This window comes from Saimiri boliviensis, chromosome 7 (assembly GCF_048565385.1).
Source record: "Saimiri boliviensis isolate mSaiBol1 chromosome 7, mSaiBol1.pri, whole genome shotgun sequence".
NCBI lineage: Eukaryota > Metazoa > Chordata > Mammalia > Primates > Cebidae > Saimiri > Saimiri boliviensis.
The window spans coordinates 87,443,269-87,463,610 of NC_133455.1; the positions used below are offsets into that span (position 1 = coordinate 87,443,269).

Genomic DNA, 20,342 nt, shown 5'->3' on the forward strand with positions numbered 1-20,342 from the left:
TTATAGAAAAGGATAAAGGAGAGACTATATCCTATCTCATTCCATGAAGAGTAGAATTATCCTGACACCAAAACAGACAAGGACGTTATAGGAAAGAAAACTACAGACCAATAATCTTTAAAAACATTGATGCAAAAGTTTGAAACAATATTTTAACAAATAGAATTCAACAGTATATTAAAAAATAAACACAGCCGGGCGCGGTGGCTCAAGCCTGTAATCCCAGCACTTTGGGAGGCTGAGGCGGGCAGATCACGAGGTCAAGAGATCGAGACCATCCTGGTCAACATGGTGAAACCCTGTCTCTACTAAAAATACAAAAAATTAGCTGGGCATGGTGGCATGTGCCTGTAATCCCAGCTACTCAGGAGGCTGAGGCAGGAGAATTGCCTGAACCCAGGAGGCGGAGGTTGCGGTGAGCCGAGATCGTGCCATTGCACTCCAGCCTGGGTAACAAGAGCGAAACTCCGTCTCAAAAAAAATAAAAAAAAATAAAAAAAAACCACTATGTCCAAGTGTTTATTTTAATAGTACAGGGATGATTTAACATTAAAAATGAAAAGCCATATGATCATCTCAATAGATGCATAAAAAGTATTTGATATAATCTAACATCATAGATAAAAACCAACTTTTTATTTATTGATCTTTATTAGTCTCAATTTCACTTATTTTTCTCTGATCTTTATTATTTCTTTTCTTCTACTGATTTGCAGTTTGTTTTTTTCTTGCTTTCCAAGTTCTTCTCTGATCTTCATTATTTATTTTCTTCTAATTTTCAGTTTGATTTTTTCTTGCTTTCCTAGTTCATTGAGATGCCTTGTTAGGTTGTTTGCTTGAAGCTTTTTGAAGCTTTTTTTACTTTTTTGACATAGGTGTTTATTGCTATAAACTTCCCTTTTAGTACTGCTTTTATTGTACCCCATAGATTTTGATATGTTGTGGTTCCATTTCCATTTGTTTCAAGACATTTTTAAGTTTTCTTCTCAATTTCCTCACTGATCCATTGGTTGCTCAGAAGTGTGTTACTTAATTTCCATGCATTTGTGTATTTTCCTAGGTTCCTCTTGTTATTAATTTCTGGTTTTATTCCATTGTAGTCACAAAAATACTTGATAGAATTTTTACTTTTTTGATATTTGTTTTGTGGCTTAAGAGAGAGTCTATTCAGGAGAATCCGCCATGTGCTGATGAAAAGAATGTGTATTCTGCAGCAATTGGGTGAAATGTTCTGCAAATGTCAGGCCTAGTTGGTCTAGTGTGCAATTTAACTCTGCTGTTTCTTTGTGATTTTTTTTTTTTGGTCTGGTTCATCTGTCCATTTCTGAGAATAGGATGTTAAAGTGCCCTACTACTTATTGCAGTCTATATCTCTGTTTAAATCTATCCATGTTTGCTTTGTATACTTGGGAGCTTTGCTGTTGAGTGCATGGATAATTATAATTATTATATCTTCTTGCTGAATTGACCCCTTTATCATTATACAGTGACCTTCTTTGTCTCTTTTACAGTCATTGATTTGTAGTCTATTTTATCTGATGTAAGTATAGTTATTCCTACTCCTTTTTGGTTTCCAGTTGAATGGACTATGCTTTTTCATCCCTTCACTTTCAGTCTATATGTGTCTTTGTAGGTGAAGTGGGTTTCCTGTAGGCAGCACATAGCTGGATTTTGTTTCTTTATTCCTTAAGCCACTCTTTGCCTTTTAATTTGAGAATTGAGTCCATTTTACATTCAGTATTATTATTGATAAGAAGAACTTATTTTTTTTTTTGGTTGTTTTATAACTCGTCTCTTCCTTTTGTCCTTTGTTAATATATTCTTTTGTGGTTAAGTAATTTTCTTTGGTAGTGTTTTAATTCATTGCTTTTTACTTTTTGTGAATCTATTATAGGTTTTTGGATTGTGGTTACATGAGGCTTATAAAAAACATCTTACAGCTATAACAAGTTATTTTAAAGTGATGAATACTTAAATCACAAAGAACAGAAAAAAATAGAAACAAAGGAAAAAAACAAAACAGAAAAAAACCTCTAGACTTGAACTTCATCCTTCCACATTTTGACTGTTAGTTTTCTCAATTTACATATTTTTATACTGCCTATCTCTTAGCAGATTACTATAGCTATTACTGTTTTTGATAGAATCATCTTTTGGGATTCATGCTAATGAGTGGATTGCATACCACAGTTAAAATCATAGAGTTTTCCATGTACGTAATTTTACCAGAGGTTTTATACCTTCAAATGTTTTCTTTTTGAACATTAGTGGTTTTTTCTTTTAGACTGAATAACTCCCTTTAGCATTTCTTACAAGATAGGTCTGGTGGTGGTGGATTCTCTTAGCTTTTCTTTGACTGGGGAGGATTTTATCTCTTCATATTTGGAAAATAGCTTGGCTGGATACACTATTCTTGGATAGCAGGGCTTTAACACATTGAAAACATTGTCTCATTCCCTCCTGACCTACATGGTTTCCACTGAGAAGTCTGTTGTTAGACAAATTCTTTTTTCCTCTATCTTTTAGGCTCTTCTCTTTGTCCTTGACCTCTGGAGAGCTTAATTATTATATGAATATTTTTCACTTCTCTGTGGCCTCAGGAATTGTCTCATCCTCATATTTGAGTTCTGAGATACTGCTGATGATAATGATTGTCTTGGCACCATATATTTGTTTTTGTTTTCTGGGGTGGCTAGATAGGGACTGAAGACAGCTTGCTTCCACACTACCATTTTTAATATGATTGAATTTTAACAGAATCTTTAAACATTGTATGCTGTTCCAAACTTCTCATCATTTTAACACAGTAGGTACTGAATGAGGGATCTGATGAGGTGTTTTTAGACAGTTGAGCAAATGTTTAGGTATTCTCCACTGTTAAATTGTAATAGGGCATGAGTGATTGATTTTAGGAAACATGGCATAAAGGGAGAGAAAATTTCCTTCATATCTGACCCTCAACTCTTTTCTTTTAGCCATCTAATAACTTTTATTAACATGGACTTATTACTAACATTTCAAATTCAATATGTTGTTCATGTAATAAGTAAAGCAGGGTTATATTAACATAAATGAATAGATCTTAACTCTTTTATTTTAATATTAACTTTCTTCCTGATCAATTTTTGCATAGATACTAATTGTCATAAAAATGGATCAATGAGGTAAAAATTTATCTTTCTCCTTCTGTCTTGAACTCAAGAGCTACTAGAAGAAGAAAAATATATATTAGATCCACCTAAATAATTCACCAACAATAAAAAAGTATCTTGAACAACTGAGTTGACCCAATTAGTAAAGATTATGTAGCACTGTTTATTCTGGCATCTTTGAATAATTCACATTTCTTGTTTGGTTCTTTAGACCATTATATGAATTCATTTTAATTGATCAGAAGATGAAACAGTTATATTTCAATGAACTTATTAGTGTTTTAGATAAGATAATGCATATAACAACAGATTATAACTTTATTTTCTACTGATTTATTGGTCCTACCCCAACAGAAGATACTAAGTAGTTCAAATAAAATACATACCTGGAGGTACATTGGCCAACTTCTTCAAGAATCGTAGAAAAGTATTTGGAAGTTTTCTCAGTGTAGCTTGAGTGTGCTATACGGTTTTTTGAATCACCAAACAAAGAAAGAAAATAATCTTCTCCATCCCCAATTATGGGTGATTCATCATGTTTCTTTGGAACTATGAAGGGATCTTTCAAGCAAACCAAAGAAGGAAGCAGCCAGGAGAGAAGTAAGTAAAATGACATTAAAAGAATCCAAAGTCATTATCTTTATTCTCTGCTTCTACAAAATTATATTTTTACATTTTAATATCACTATCAAACTTAATGAGAATAGTTAGAAGCTTTAAACAGAAGTCTTTAAAATAATCAGTAAGTGAATAGTTACAGTGGCATCTTCAATTCCTAGAGATTATTTCAGTTATCTTAAATAATAAATTCTATCATTAGCATAATAACTATTTAACTGATTATTTAGTTGTGCTAGAAGCATCATCAATTTGGGAATAGGGAAAACATTTGAGTTTATCAAATTTGGATATGTTATGTATAAATATAGCCATATTCTACTTTATGTTTGCTAAATTCCCCAAATGGCTACCCATAAATTAAAGCCCCATATGAATCCTTTCCTACAATGGTTAATACTTTTGCTAGGTAAATAGTTAAACTTCTATTTAATTAAGGATCTTTATTAGAAAGATAAAGTGATGTGGAATCAGATTGTAGTATCCTATTAGAAGTTTGCTCTTTTAAATCTTCACTACTTTGATTCAAATACAAAATAGGTTTCATAATTTTGAACAGAAAGAGCCATTCTGGACAAATCTAACAATATGTTTGCAAAGAAAGAGTTACTACACTGCAAAGATGCATCATGACGAAGTGGAAAGAACAATGTGTCTTGCATTTAGACAGACTTGCAATTTTATTTCAGTGCTGCCATTTACTAAGCCAAGTGATATAAATTTTCCAAGTTTCCATTTTCCTGAACATAAAATAAAGATACCACTACCTTATGTAAAAAGATAAGAGAGTTGGAGATCATGCAGATAAGTGTCTAGATAATGTTTAACATTTATCTGATAATAAATGAAAGCTATTATTACAGTATAAGAGTTTTGGTTAATGTGACTCTTTGTCCAAGATCCTCAAAGGATTAAGACAATCTAGAGTTTGAATCTTACATCTGCAGCAAAACCAAAACAAGGTGAAAAATATAAAGGAATAAAATCATCATATTTAAAGAAGATTCCTCTAAATATTTTGTTGGAATTAAATTAGTTCATTCTCAGTTGAGTACTTCCTTAATCCTTAGATTCCTTTGGGGAAGGATAATATATGGCATATTTCCTAACAGCTCATCTTGAGAGAGAAAAGTCTTGGTATTCCAAAAGAAAAGAAGACACATTAATTTCGGTCCCTGTTGTTATTTTGTCTAGAACAAAAGATGACAATGAACCAAGTGCAACAAATCTCAGTGAAACTAGGCATCTATCTACAGAAGCAGAATCTACAGTAATGGAAGAAAAAGACTACATCCCAATTCAGCTCCCATCTTGTAAGGGGAAGCCACTATATTTCATTTTTTTTTGCCCCATTACAAGAAGCAAAAGTTTAACCCAAATATAGAACATATGCCATGATGATATAATGACAAATGATAGAAAATCTTTTCTTCCCAGGTCTAAAATTTGTATTTGTGTTTTCAGTATATGGGTTTTGGTCATCTTAAAGGTCAGTGTAAACTTAGGAGTTCTTCTTGGGAAATTTTATACTCTTCATACAAAAAATGAAACATAGGGAATATGACCATAATGGCAGGAGAACTAAACACTATTTAACCCATGTCAAAATTATTTTTAAATATCAGAAACAAAATGAAATATATTAAAAAAATGAAATATAGATGAAGGGCAGCCAGGTTACAGATGGGCACATAATGGTAGAGGATAAGGGAGGTATCAGATAGTCACTGGACTATTTGCACTATTAGTTTTGAAACTTAGTTGACTGGCAATTGAAACACAGACCCCAAATCTAGTCTATTTTAAAAGAAGGTGATTACAGGTACATTCAGATGCACAACTAATGTTTATTGAGTACTTATTATGTGCTAGGTAATTTTCATAAATATTTAATTCTTAGGATAGCCCTGTGACATTTCTATTTTAATCCCTATTTTGCAGTTGTCGGGTAAATGAGATGCAGAAATGTTAAGTGCTCTACCTAAAGCCTGACACTATAGAAAAACAGTATGTCCTGTGTTTCAAAGGATGACAGTGTTTTCAGTAAACCATGAAAACATACCCTCAAAGTTCCCTAAACATGGGGAGAAACAAACACCCTGGAGCGTGGGTATTGCTGAGTACATTGTTGACAATAGTCAAAACTTTACTTTTTGTTATTTTAGTACTGTTTTCATTTCCCTTTTTTTCAAGTTCTCCTTACTGTTTTCCCATTTTATCTACATTATTTTATACCTACTTTATATTTTTTCTTTCTCTCATCTGTCTTTCTATTCCTTACTTAAGCCATATATCAACTAAAGGCACAAAATATACAAGATGTGGTTTAATCCTTCTGGTAGTGTTCAGAGGAAGGACAGTTAATGCTATAAATTGGAATTTTTAATTCTCTAGCAATTCTGATGCATGTTAGTCAACTCATGAACCATCATGATAACTCAAGATATCTTAATTATAAGGATACATGTATGTGGCCTGAATTTAAGACTCCAGTTCTAGGATCAGTGATGACCATAGTTAAGTTACTTTTCATAAGCTGCTAAGAAATTAGCATTTTGGGGTGCTAATAATAAAACATCATTCTGGCTAAGAGTCACATAAACAATCTATTGACATATATGCTTTAAAAGTACTCTAAAAATATGAGGTCTGTATTTTGCTTACCCAAGCTGTTTTCCTCTTGGGAACCATTACCTCTAGTAGCTTTAGAAGTAAATTGTCCAGTTGTTGATATAGTTAATCCACTAATCCGAGGACTAGAAAGATAGTAGCCAAGAGTTACTCCGCTGGATAATGGAGATGACAATGACAGTGTTGTGGCAACTGAACCCGTTATCTTTCGTTTTTGAAAATGTACTGAAGAATGTACTGCGGGATCTCCAAGTTTGTCTTCTCTTCTGTGCATAAAAATTATAATAAATAAAATAAATAAATTGGAAAGTCAAAGTGGTTGTGAATAAAAGAAGCATGGGCTATCATTATTACCCAGAATTCTGCTTTTCAAAGGTAGTGTGCATCCAACACAAGCACAATAACATCTTGTATTTCTAGTGTTAACAACTGAAATAAAACACTTTATTATCAATTTATTATATGCTTTTGAAATATTTGAAAATTAATAAATTCCTATTATAGATGGTTCTGAAAACGTGTAACTAGAAAAAAGATAATAATAATCACTACAATGCCACAACCAAGACATTTTACTATCTCCTTCCAGGCTTTTAAATGTGTGTTTTACTCTAAGTTGGGACTTTATAAGCCATTTATACCTCCACTTTGATCACTTAACATATTTCCCCTTTCCATTATCATAAAATCATGATTATAACTCTGGTTTAATATAGCCTTGTTTCCTATATACCCTTTTCCTTTAATTCCTGTTGCTGCTTAACCCACTTTTCTATTTAATTAAGATTGTTTAGTTAATGTCTACCTTCAAATAAACTCTGCATGTTTGTGTATGTATGTGTATTGGTGGGAATGACAGAAAAGAGGGAGAAGATCATTTTCATATACTACTTTTATAAGTGACTCTTACTATGAACAAAGATTTTCCTTTCTTTTTTATAACTATGAAAGCATTTGTTAACTAGTGCACAATCATTTGAACAAGGTCCATAAGCTACAGTAGTAGTATTTTACAAGTTAAACAACACTTTCATGACATGAATCATGAAAAGACTTAGGACATTTCATTTTATGAGTCACATTGAGGCTCTCCCCGGTGATCTCAAAGTAATTTTGGTAGGTACATGTGTGCATGTGTGCACGTGTGTTCAATGCTTAAATTAAATTGTGAACAAAATCCTTGAGTCCAAACCCTTTATTTCTTTGAAAAACGGGACAAATGGCCAGTTCAACCATCTCCTTTATGGGGTTCACATATCTATCCACTGTAAGTCAGGAACTAATTATTTTGCCTCCATGAATGATCTCTGCTTTGATCTATTTCCCAGAGCTCTTATAAAGTTATCTTAGCTAGTTTCTTTTAGGTTCTTATAAGAGAATGAGGGCCTAGAGTTTCCTACTTGCTGCTGTCACCCTCAATATCTCTTTGTTTACCAAGAGATATTCACATCATTTTGTTCTACAATTTGAAATTTCCTTTATCAGAAATATTATACCTGGAGTTTTGTATTCAAAACTAGACTGCTCTACATGTGCCTCTCAGAAGACACAGATGTCTCAGGCAAATTTTTAAAATAATTAAATGGCATTGGCTTTGAAAATGTCATGACTACTGGACCAGTGCTTAAGAAGCATGTACACTTAACATCCTGCTGACACTCCAAGCATTCACATTTCCCAGAAAAGCTCTAACCCATAAAAATACGCTATTGAGTATGACCGTAGAAGTAGTGGGAAGGAGACTTTAGAGGTAAATTGCCAGATTACAGATATCTCTTCTTTGTTCAACATGAGGCAGGATTATATGACAGGACTTCCCCCTGACACTGACTGTAACAGTAGAGAAGTGCTTTTCTCTTTCAACATTCCTCATATCTGGGTTTCATAACTGACTGGCTATTCTTTTTGGCATGTTCATCTTATAAGCTCTCAATTTTTTCCTCTAGTAAACAATAGAACTTTAAAATAAATTTAATTCCACAAAAGATTCCCAGTAAGCCTTAACAAAATCTTTGCAATCAGAGAAACCTGTCCTGTAGATATAGGGTGTTCTTATTTTGGTAGGTGAATAAGAAATTTCTTTTCTTTTCTTTTTTGTGAGATGGTCTTGCTTTGTTATCCAGGCTGACTGCAACCACCAACTCCTGGGTTCAAGTGATCCTCTTGCCTCAGCCTCCCAAGTAGCTGAGACTATAGATACATGGTGCCATGCCTGCTAATTTTGAAAAAAATTTGTAGACATGTGATGTTGCTAAGTTGCCCGGGCTGGTCTCTAAGTCCTGGCACCAAGTGATTCTTTTGCCTTGGCCTCCCAAACTGCTAGAATTACAGGCATGAGCCACTGTGCCTGGTCGAATAAGAAATTTCTAATGGCTGCACATGTCTCTGGAAGAGCTGAGACACTTCAGGAACAAACTCATGTGATACAGCCCATCATCTGAACCTTCCACTTGTCAACCTATTAGACTCCTTTTGGAAGATGAGTGATTTTTCTCAGTGCTTAGTTAACTTTCCCTTAAGCAAAAGTAATTTTTAAAGCCATTTTTGGTATTTCAGTTTCTTTGTAATTGGTTAACATTAAATGAGGGGCAGTTACAAAGGCTCAGTTCTAGCATTTCAATGTTACTTCAGGAGATGCTGCATTGATAATATTGACAATGATCATTTCTCAGAGGACCCCTTAGAACAAATATTTAAAAATGGACTTGGATTGAACAATAAACATAGGACTTCTAGGTCCAAATTAACAATAGTTTTAAATTCTGTATACTCAATAATAAGTCAATTTTAAAGAAAACATTGGAAAACCAATGGTAATGGTTTAGTTGATGATTTATATTAAATGTTACAATAGGGATTATAATTTTATATAACATTCTCACAGACATTTACAAAACCAACATTCTCGTAATTTCCTTTTGTCCCCAGGTCTGTAAAATACTTCTAGAAAGGAACTATTTCTGTAAATTGCCTTAACATATTAAATGGGAACTTTGGAATCTCAGCTAGGTCTTTTATGATAGAGATCTGTCCAGGTGGGTTTTTATACTTCTCAAGGACTAGAACCTTATAAAACAGTAGTTGTGGAAGTAATTGTATGCTACAGTTCATTATTTCTAGAAAATTTGTGGGATCTATTCTAGTTCTAACTGCTTTATAAGAGTATTAAAACAAAAGAGGTCAAGCATACCATCATTCCTTCTCTATAACTCAGCTCTGCTCTCATCTCATCTATGAATACTCACTGTTCTTGTTTCTCCATCTTATCTTCCTGCTTGTCGACTTTATTCTGCGTTGCCTCTGGAGCTTCCTGAATGTCTTGTTTATCTTTCATCTTGGCTAGAAAAGAAGTCTCTTTTCTTTCCTAGGAAAGCAGATCATGACATCAGACAGTGAATACCACTGAGGTTCAAGGCAGATTTTTCTTTTGAAAGTGACCTCACCTGTTAATCCAACTACCTTCAAGCATCAGCCAGGTTTACTAATTTCTTTACAAAACTGGTACCAGAACCAGAATTCTCATGTGAATGTGTAAGTACTAACATAGCCAATCCTGATCTTGACTAAGAGTATCAGACAAACTATGGTGAAGGTATTTAGCATTCACTGGAAGCATTTGGAGAGACAGGGCAGTGACTTGGCAAAGAGAACTTTATGACTACAATTTTTGCATCTGGCCAACACTGCCTCTTAGAACTATGAGGTAATGTCTCCATAGTAACCAAGTTCCAGTTTCTGAACAATTACTATGTTGATGCTGCACCTTTTTTGCAGTTTGCAGACATTAAACAATGTAACTTGCTCTTAGGAGAGCCTTATCTTCCACCAGACTTTGCCACCACAATTTTTGATATCTTGTTTTGTTTAAGAGTCAGGCCCAGGATATAAATACCGGAGAAATTAATCACAACTCTTTTTTTTTCTTTCTCTTTCTCCACAAATACGTTGAACACATGGAAACAGCTGGACAGCAAGAATAGAACCCACAAAACTTCAATGCAAAAAGTCTATGGGTAGAAATAGTAAAATCAAAGCCAGAACACGTAAATTCTTCTCCTAGTTATGCCAGCAGTGTGATTTAGAAGAAACCGCTTAATTCAGTTTCTGCTCTGTGTAAAACACCTGCACTTAATATTTCATGATACTATGACAATAAAATTAGCAAATATGAAAGTCCATGATTCTGTACAGTTAGATATATAAATGGTGATTACTGGATGAGTGAGTTTATTAAAAATATTTGATAAGATTATACTATTTATTAAAAACTGGCTAGGTACCATGAATAAACAATATCTACTTTCAAAAATAACACTAAAATATCTTCAAACACAGATTTAAATATAATTTTTAGAGACAATAAAGGAACTGTTTGAAAAAGCCAAAAGAAAAAGGCAAGATGTATATCATATAATAAGGTAAGTTAAAGGAAAGTAAACAGTTGACTGTATTTCCTTCATCTCAGAGATGTAGCACAATTCCTTATGAACATTATGGACCAATTATTTAAATATAGCATCAGAAGGTTTATAAATTTTTATCTATCCTTAGCAAAGAATTAAAAATGGTCTTGTCATTTCTTGTCACTCTCCCAGTCTCCCAACCAGTCTGGATGGTTTCCTAGCTGTTAAAAATTTCTCTACTTGAACTGCATATATTAGCATGAAGTCATTATGATCTCATTGGTTTTATCAGAGATCCTGCTCATATTTTCCAACGTATTTTGAAGAAATAAAATTCTGTCAGCTGAGAAAAACGTGAAGGCTTTAAATTTGGGAGTGTTTCAATATTCATTCCCAATGCAAGATATTTTTCTTATTTCCTTTTCTAAAATTACTGCATACATACAATGAAAACCAATTTCGTGTTTTATTTTTGCTTAAACTAATTTAGTGGTTTTCAACAGGGGACAAAGTGAACCATAGAGAACATTTTGTAAACATAAGAGGATGTTGGTAGTTGTCATAAAGATTTGGGTCGGGTATTAGTGGCAATGGTAGACAGGACTCAGAGATGCTAGACTTTCCACAACGTGGCAGATAATCCTACTTAGTAAATAATGTTCCCATGTAACATACACCTTTCTATATATTCGTGCAGGTGAAAAATAGATTACAATTATCTGGCTGGGTGCAGTGGCTCCTGCCTGTGATCCCAGCACTTTGGTGGGCCAAAAGAAGTGAATCACTTGAGGTCAGGAGCTCAAGACTGGCTTGGCCAACACAGTGAAATCCCATTTCTACTAAAAAAAAATACAAAAATTAGCCGGGTATGGTGGCAGGTGCCTGTAATCCCAGCTACCCTGGAGGCTGAGGCAGGAGAATCACCTCCAGGGAGGTAGAATTGCAGTAAGCTGAGATCATACCACTGCACTCCAGCCTGGGTGACAGAGTCAGACTCTATCACCAAAAATAAAATAAAATAAAATAAAATAAAAACATTAGCATTATCTGAGCTTAAAGCATAGCTCTATAGTTCATATAAATACAAAATATTTTTGCCGTTTTAATATATACCTGAGTCTTCAGGATGTAACTATTTATTGTTTAAATTGAGGAAAGATTGTATATTGATTTGTTCAGATATTTCCAAGAATTGTTTATTAGTTTGGAAAAAATTACATCATCAATAACTAAACCTCTTGGTAGTATTCATGTGGTTGACATAACTTATTGGACAGAGAGTGAGAGTAGCCATAATACCATTAACAGCAAAAAAAATCAACCTGAATCTAATGAATCCTCTACTTTACATGTAATACGGAGAACAAAAGAGCATGTTAGCTAATCAATTAAGAGATTTAAAAGACACTTTTTGTAATTTGTGGATATAACATATCCTAATTCAAGCAAACTGTAAAATTTATGACATTAGAAACTTAAGCACACGGTATTTAATGATATTAAGAAATAACTGATAAATATTTTAGGTGTGATGTGGTATCATGATTATGTTTTTTGAAAAACGTTCTTATCTTTTAGTGATACTACCTACTAAAACATTTATAGATAAAATGATATGACGTCCTCTGTTTCTAATTAATACAGAGGGTAGGAAGCAGATGAGAATGTAGATGAAAAAGTTGGGCCATGACTTGTAATTATTGAAGCTGAAAAATAGTTACATGAAGATTCATAGTTATATGATTATTTTTTGCTGTAAATATCGGAATTTCCCCATAGCAAAAAGATTAAAATAGAAGGCTCAGTTTGGTATGCACAGACATCAATATGGCTGTTTCTGCTCAGGAAGGAAAGGGTCGGCAAGAACTGAAAGGAAGAAGCAGAAACACTGCATGAAGGGAAATAATCTTTTTTTTTTTTTTGAGATGGAATGTCGCTCTGTCATCCAGGCTGGAGTGCAATGGCACAATCTTGGCTCACTGCAACCTCTACCTCCCAGGTTCAAGTGATTCTACTGCCTCAGCCTCCCAAGTAGCTGAGATTACAGGCATGCACCATGATGCCTGGCTAATTTTTGTATATTTAATAAAGATGGGGTTTTGCCATGTTGGCCAGACTTGTCTTGAACTCCTGACCTCAAGTGATCATCCTGCCTCAGCTTCCTAAAGTGTTGGGATTCAGGCCTGAGCCATTGTGCCCAGCCAGTGCAATAATCTTTACCCAGATCTTTCACCACAGCTCTAAAAGACGGGAATTTCCTCGTTTTTCAAATGAAGAAGTGGAAGTTCCGAGAGATGAAATTGCTCTTTCAGGGTTATATAGCCAGTAAATGGCAGAGCCAGGATTTAGTCTCGTCCATCTATTAGAGAGAGCTCCTCACCATACTTGCTGTTTATCTTCTTTTTTCTGTGGTATTTGCCTGAACACTTGTCCATTCCTGAAACAGCTTTATCCTGCTCTTTCTGTTCTGGTCTCAAATCACACTCTCCTTGTCTTTTTGGCCCTCTGTCAATTCTCTTTGGCTTTACCTCACATTGGGAAATACCAGAATTCTGTTGGGGAATTGAAGCTCCCCTAAGAGTAGACATGGGTCAAAATAAGGTAATGAAAACTGAGTTGCATGTTGTGAGATTTCTACTTTAAGAAAAAAATGAAAAGTGGCAAAATTCCATATTCTTAAATTTGTAAAACAGACAAAATATTACATATACACAGTTTTTGGAGTTAAAGAACACAAAGAACTGGCTTTATATATCTTAGTTCTTTGCCTCCACACGTGGAGAAAATTTGCACAGCGAGATTTTATTAAATTGGTAATACAAATAAAATGTCTTGCGTGAATGAAGGCAACATATATGAAGAGAATTTTCTTCCCCTCTCAAGCCATGAGTAATAAGCAGTTGAGTAATATTCAGTTCGGAATTACAGTTTTAAACACTATGACATATTCCATTGTCTAAGAGTCAAAGAGTTTGGAGTACAATTGTAGAAATTCAATTTCATATTTAAACCCACATAAAAACAGTATAAATTCTTATTATAAAGCATTTTGCACATCTAAAAATGTACTCAGTCAATTCATTTCTTTCACACAGATCCGCATGTAAATGACAGCCTCAGACACAGGTGCTATTATTTTACCTCAAAGTTAGGGTTACATTAAAGTCCTACTGGGTGTATTCAAAGAGAGGCTAAAGGACATGTATTAGGAGTTTCAAGTTTCAGACAGTTTGTCCAAAGTAATTTTCATGGGCCTTCCCAAACACAAAATCCTGTTGAAAAACAACACTAAGGTCTTAGATCTGCAATTCTGAGGCTGAGAAATGAAATGCAAATACTGGTTTGAATCCTTAGACATAGCAATTTGAGCAATAGTTCAAAATAACTGTCTAATTATTTGACACATTATATGTGTTTTAGGTGTAACTTTTGTCCACAATTTTTTTCTATTCACTCTTTAAATGAATATAACACTTATTTTTCCAAGTCAAGTCAGGACAGCTTAGACTTGTTCAGGGGACAGAGATTCATAACATTTGCTCTTATTTGCAGAACACTATATTCTCTGTAGTAATTTAAAAAAATACAAATCAATACATTTTATATTTCACCTATACACTTTAATCTACCTTATATTATTTGTATAACATATGAAATCACAATCACCGGCCCACATGTCTTAAAATAACACCCAAGAAATAGTTGAACCAAGAGCAAATAGTTAATTTTGAGGTTTCCTATTGACATAAATTTGCAATTTTATTTTCTTCTGTCATATATGGGCAATCTCTAGCAGAAAAGTGGTCTGGAGCCAAAGCCTTGTAAAACATTATTGGAGAACAATTTGAATTGAGAAATTATATTCATTAGCTTTTATTCCCTCTGCAAACAGGATAAAGGCAGTCATTATTCAACATAACAGCCAAATATTGATTCTCTAGCTTATGAAACACTAACACCCCCAGGAACTCTGGTTAAAATATGTAAAATTTTTAACCTATGAGACAAGCACTGGATTAAAGGAGTAAGAAAGAGAGGTATCAGTTGCAATGTCTTCTTTTCCATCTTTGACTTTATTTATTTGGTTCTTCTCTTTTATTTTTACTCTGGCTAAAGGTCTGTCAATTTTATTTAACTTTTCAAAACACCAACTTTTTGTTCTATTGATCTTTTGTATTGTTTTCATTTCAATTTCATTTATTTCTGCTCTGATCTTTATTATTTCTCTTCTGATTTTGGGTTTGGTTTGCTCTTACTTTTCTAGTTCTTTAAGATGCATCATTGGACCAGTTATTTGAAATTTTTCTTCTTTTTTGATGTAGGCACTTATAGCTATAAAATTCCCTTGTAGTACTGATTTTGCTATATTCCACAGGTTTTGGTATATTTTGTTTCCATTGTTTGTTTCAAAAATTTTTTCAATTTTCTTTTTAATTTCTTCATTGACCCACTGGTCATTCAGGAGCATATTGTTTAATTTCTATGTTGTATTAGTCTGTTCTCATGCTGCTAATAAAGACATACCTGACACTGGGTAATTTATAAAGAAAAAGCATTTAATGGCCTCACCTTTCCACATTTCTCATAATCATAGCACAAAGCGAAAGAAGAGCAAAGGGTAGTCTTACATAGTGGTAGGCAGGAGAGCGTGTGCAGGGGAACTCCCTTTATAAAACCATCAGCTCTCATGAGACTTATTCTCTAACATAAGAGTATCATGAGAAAAACCCACCTCCATGATTCAATCACTTCCCACTGAGTCCCTCCCACAACACCTGGGGATTATTACAATTCAAGGTGAGATTTGGGTGGGGACACAGAGCCAAACCATATCACATGTATTTGTATAATTTCCAAAATTTCTTGTTATTGATTTATAGTTTTATACCATTTTGATCAGAGAAGGTGTTAGACAGTATTTCAATTTTTTTGAATGTTTTAAGATTTGTTTTGTGACTTAACATATGATCTATCCTTCAGAATGATCCACGTGCTGAGGAAAATAATGTGTATTCTGCAGCCATTGGGTGAAATGTTCTATAAATATTTATTAGATCCTTTTGGTTTATAGTGTATGTTAAGTCTGACGTTTCCTTTTTGATTTTATGTCTGGTAGGTTTGTCTAATGCTGAAAATGGAGTAAAGTCTCCAGCTATTATTGTATTAGAGTCTAACTTTTTATCTCTAATAATATTTGCTTTATATAACTCGGTGCTTCAGTGTTAGATGTGTATATATTTTAAATTGTTATAATCTCTTGTTGAATTGACCCCTTTGTCATTATATAGTGACCTTCTTTGTCTCTTCTTATAGATTTTGTCTTAAATCTATTTTGATATAAGTATAGCTCTGCCTGCTCTTCTCTTGGTTTCCATTGGCATGGAATATCTTCATCCATCCCTTCATTTTTAGTCTATGTGTGTTTTTATATGCGAAGTGTGTTTCAGACACTCTATGTCTTTTGATTGGAGAGTTTAGTTCATTTACATTCAATATTATTATTTATAACTAAGAACTAACTTCTGCTATTTTATGTGGTTCTTGGTTTTTTTGTGGTCTTCTCTTCCTTCTTTTCTTTCTATCTTCCATTTAGTGAAGATTATTTTCTCTGGTGATATGATTTAGTTTCTTGCTGTATTTTTTGTGTGCGTCCACTATCTGCTTTTTGTTTTGAGGTAATCATGAGGCTTGCAAATACTATCTTATAACCTACTATTTTAAGCTGATAACAACTTAATACTTTTGTCTAAACAATCTAACAAGCAAAATGAAAACTAATAAAGACTCTGTGCCTTAACTTTATTCCCAACTTTTTCACATTTTTTTGTTTCTGTTTGTATCTTATTTTATTGTCTTGAAAAGCTGTTGTAGTTATTATTTTGAATTGGTTTATCCTTTAGTCCTTCTACATAACAGTAGCTTAAATACCTATGTTGCAGTGTAGTACACTGTGTTTTTCTGTATATTTACTATTACCAGTGAGTTTTGTATCTTCAGATGATTTCTTTTTGCTCATCAACATCCTTTTCCTTTCTGACTGATGTGCTCCTTTTAGCATTTCTTTTAGGACAGATCTGGTGTTGAAATTCCTCCAGTTTTGATGGTCTGAAAAAGCCTTTATTTCTCCTTCCTTTTTGAAGAATATTTTTTGTTGGATATACTCTTCTAGTGTAAATGTTTTTTGTTGTTTTTTTCTTCAGCACTTTAAATATGTTATACTACTCTATCCTGGTTTATAAGATTTCACTGAAAAGTCTGCTGCCAGACATACTGGACTTCCATTGTAGGTTATTTCTTCTCTTTTACTGCTTTTAGGATGCTTTCTTTTTCCTTGACTTTGGGAGTTTGATTATTAAATGCCTTGAGGTAGTTTTCTTTAGGTTAAATCTGCTTGATGGTCTATAACCTTCTTGTACTTGCATATTGCTATCTTCCTCTGGGTTTGGGAAGTCTTTTTTTGATTACCCCTTTGAATAAAGTTTCTACCCCTATCTCTTTCTCTACCTCCTCTTTAAGCCAATAACTCTTAGAATGGCTCTTTCAAGTCTGTTTCAATGTTTTTATTCTTTTTTTCTTATAAGTCTTCTGACACTGTATTTTCAAATAGCCTATCTTCAAAATCACTAATTCTTTCTTCTGATTAATCAATTCTGCTATTAGAAGACTCTGAGGCATTGTTCAGTATGCCAGCTGCGTTTTGCAGCTACAGAATTTCTGCTTGATTCTTTTAAATTATTTCAATCTATTTGTTAAGTTTGTCTGATAGAATCCTAAATTCCTTCTGTGTTATCTTGAATTTCTTTGAGTTTCCTCAACATAGCATTTTGATTTTTTTTTGTCTGAAAGGTCATATATCTTTGTTTCTCCAGGCTTGGACCCCGGTGCGTTATTTAGTTCATTTGGTAACAATGGCAGCTTGCACTCTGTGCCAACTCCAACCCATGAAGGGAGCTGTAGGGGCTGCACCCTAAAAAACCATGGAGGCAGAGCTGCCCAAGCCCTTAGGAGTCCACTCATTATACAGTGTGCCCTGGATGGAGAACATGGAGGCAAAGGAGATATTTTGGAACTTTAAAATTTAATGACTGCCTTGCTGGGTTTCAGACTTGCAGGGGGCTATTGGCACTTTCTTTTGGCCAATATTTCCCTTCAGGAATGGGAATGTTTACCGAATGCCTGTACCACCATTGTATCTGGGAAGTAAGTAACTTGTTTTGATTTTGTAGGCTCACAGGTTGAAGGAGATAAGTCTCAGATGAGACTTAGGATTTTGGATTTGCTGTTGGCATTAGTTAAGAGTTTTGGTGACTGTTGGGAAGAGATTATTGTGTTTTGCAATGTAAGAAGGACATGAAATTTGGGAGCCCAGGGGCAGAATGATGTGGTTTGTATATCTGTTCCCTCTAAATCTCATGTTGAAGTAGAATCTGTAGTGCTGGAGGTGAAGCCTGGTAGGAGATGATGGGATCATGAGGTCAGATTGCTCATGATTGGTTTAGCAATATCTCCTTGGTGGTAAGTTAGTTCTCAGTTAGTTTATATGGCATCTGGTTGTTTAAAAGTGTATGGCACCTCCCCTCTCACTCTCTTGCTCCCACTCTCACCATGTGCAATGCCTGCTCTCCCTTTGCCTTCCACCACGATTGTAAGTTCCCTGAGGCCCTCACCAGAAGCAGATTCTGGTACCGTACTTTCTGTGCAACCTGTAGAACCATAAGCCAATTCAACCTCTTTTAAATTACCCAGTCTCCAATATTTATTTATAGCAATGCAAGGACAGCCTAATATACAATGTATTATTGTCTGCCTTTCACAAATGAGGCAATTGATGCCTTTAGCAGTCAGGTAATTGCCCAAAGCCACACAGCTATAAAGTGGCAGAACCAGGACAAGAAGTCAGTTGTGTCTGACTTCAGAGGCTGCAATCTCAACCATTATATTATACCATTCCCTGTAAAATACTGAGCACCATCATTTACAAGGCAATTGAACAGATACTCTATAATATATAGACATGTTCCAGGCATGCTCCTTGGTCTTCTGGAATTTGTTATTTAGTTGAAACTATAGTATCGGTGAATATAAAAAATAAATATAGTGCATAACAGAATGTGATAAAAATCAAAGTATCTTTTTTTTTTTTTCAAGAGCTTGAAGAACACAGGGAAGCAATTACTTTGGCTGTTGTAGTTAGAAAGACTTTGTAAAAGAGGTGACATGGGGGTGGACCTCAAAGGTTAGATAGAATTGGGGGACATCCAAGATGGTCGAATAGGAACAGCTCTGGAGTGTGAGTGCAGTTCCCAATGAGAAGAATGCAGAGGGTGAGAGATTACCACATTTCCAAATGAATTTTTACTGCCAACAGACCAAGAGATTCCTGAGCCAAAAAGCACCACAAGTTTCCAGCATGGCTGTTTCAGCCTGTGCTGTGGGTCTCTGCTCAAAAACTCACACAAATCCAGGCGGCCATTTCAACAGGCCCTGCAATGCCTGGGATACAGAGCTGCCCATTCAACTGAAAGAAAGGGGGCTGAAACAGGAAGCCAGTTGATCTGGTTCAGCAGGACTCACCCCCCAACAAAGACCAACAATCTGAGATGCTCTGGATTAAGAGTTTCGCAGCAAGTGTAGCTGGACCCAGGATGGTCCAGAGCGGTTGGGGGAAGGGCATCAGCCATTAATGAGGCAGTCCATCATAACTGAGGTAGTCCTCCTTTACTGAGGCAGTCCACCGTTACTGTGACTGCCACTAATGAGGCAGTTCTAACTGTATCTCTGTAAACAAAACTGCAAGGAAGTTCACACAGCAGCTGGGCAGAGCCCACGGCAGCTCAGTAATGCCTCTGCTGGCAGACTGTGACTAGGCTACCTCCTGGCTGGGTGGCACATCTCTGAAAAAAGGCAGCAACATGTCAGGAACTTATAAATAAAGCCCCACCTTCCTAGGACAGAGCACCTGGGAAAAAAGGCAGTTACAAGTTCCACTGCAGCAGACTTAAATGTACCTGCCCAGGAGCTCTGAATGGAACAACAGAGCTCCCAGATTAGCACTTAAGATCCTATAAGGGACAGACTGTATCCTCAAGCAGCTCCCTAACACCAATATATCTAAAGAGACGCCTCATAAAGGAGAGCTCAGGTTGACATCAGGCGGGTACCCTACTGGGATGAAGATAACAGAAGAAGAAACCAGCAGCAGCCCTTACTGTTCTGCAGTCCCCGGGGGTGATCCCCAGGCAAGCAGGGTCTGGAGTGGACCTCCAGCAGTCCCACAGCAGAGAGACCTGACAGTTAGAAGGAAAACTAAAAAACAGAAAGAAATAATGTCAACATCAACAAAAAGGGGACATCCACTCAGAGACCCCATCCGAAAGTCACCAACTACAAAGACCACAGGCAGATAAATCCACAAAGATGGGAAAAAAACCAGCACAAAAAGGATGAAAACACCAAAAACCAGAATGTCTCTCCTCCTCCAAGAGATCACAACTGTTCACCAGCAAGGGAACAAAGCTGGATGGAGAATTAGTCTGAT

At 35.1% G+C, this 20,342-nt stretch overlaps 1 protein-coding gene across 6 annotated transcripts in view; it reads right to left on the reverse strand.

Annotated features, from left to right (window-relative positions):
- LMNTD1 (lamin tail domain containing 1) overlaps window positions 1–20,342 on the reverse strand; it is a 472,319-nt gene that overhangs the window by 78,895 nt on the left and 373,082 nt on the right. For all 6 annotated transcript variants that reach the window (XM_074402937.1, XM_074402936.1, XM_074402935.1 and 3 more), the window contains 3 exons: window positions 9,647–9,765; window positions 6,435–6,667; window positions 3,539–3,713 (listed from right to left, as the gene is read on the reverse strand). In XM_074402937.1, the coding sequence (XP_074259038.1) occupies window positions 3,539–3,713; window positions 6,435–6,667; window positions 9,647–9,735 (497 nt within the window). In that variant the 5' untranslated portion in view covers window positions 9,736–9,765. The remainder of the gene's footprint in view (window positions 1–3,538; window positions 3,714–6,434; window positions 6,668–9,646; window positions 9,766–20,342) is intronic.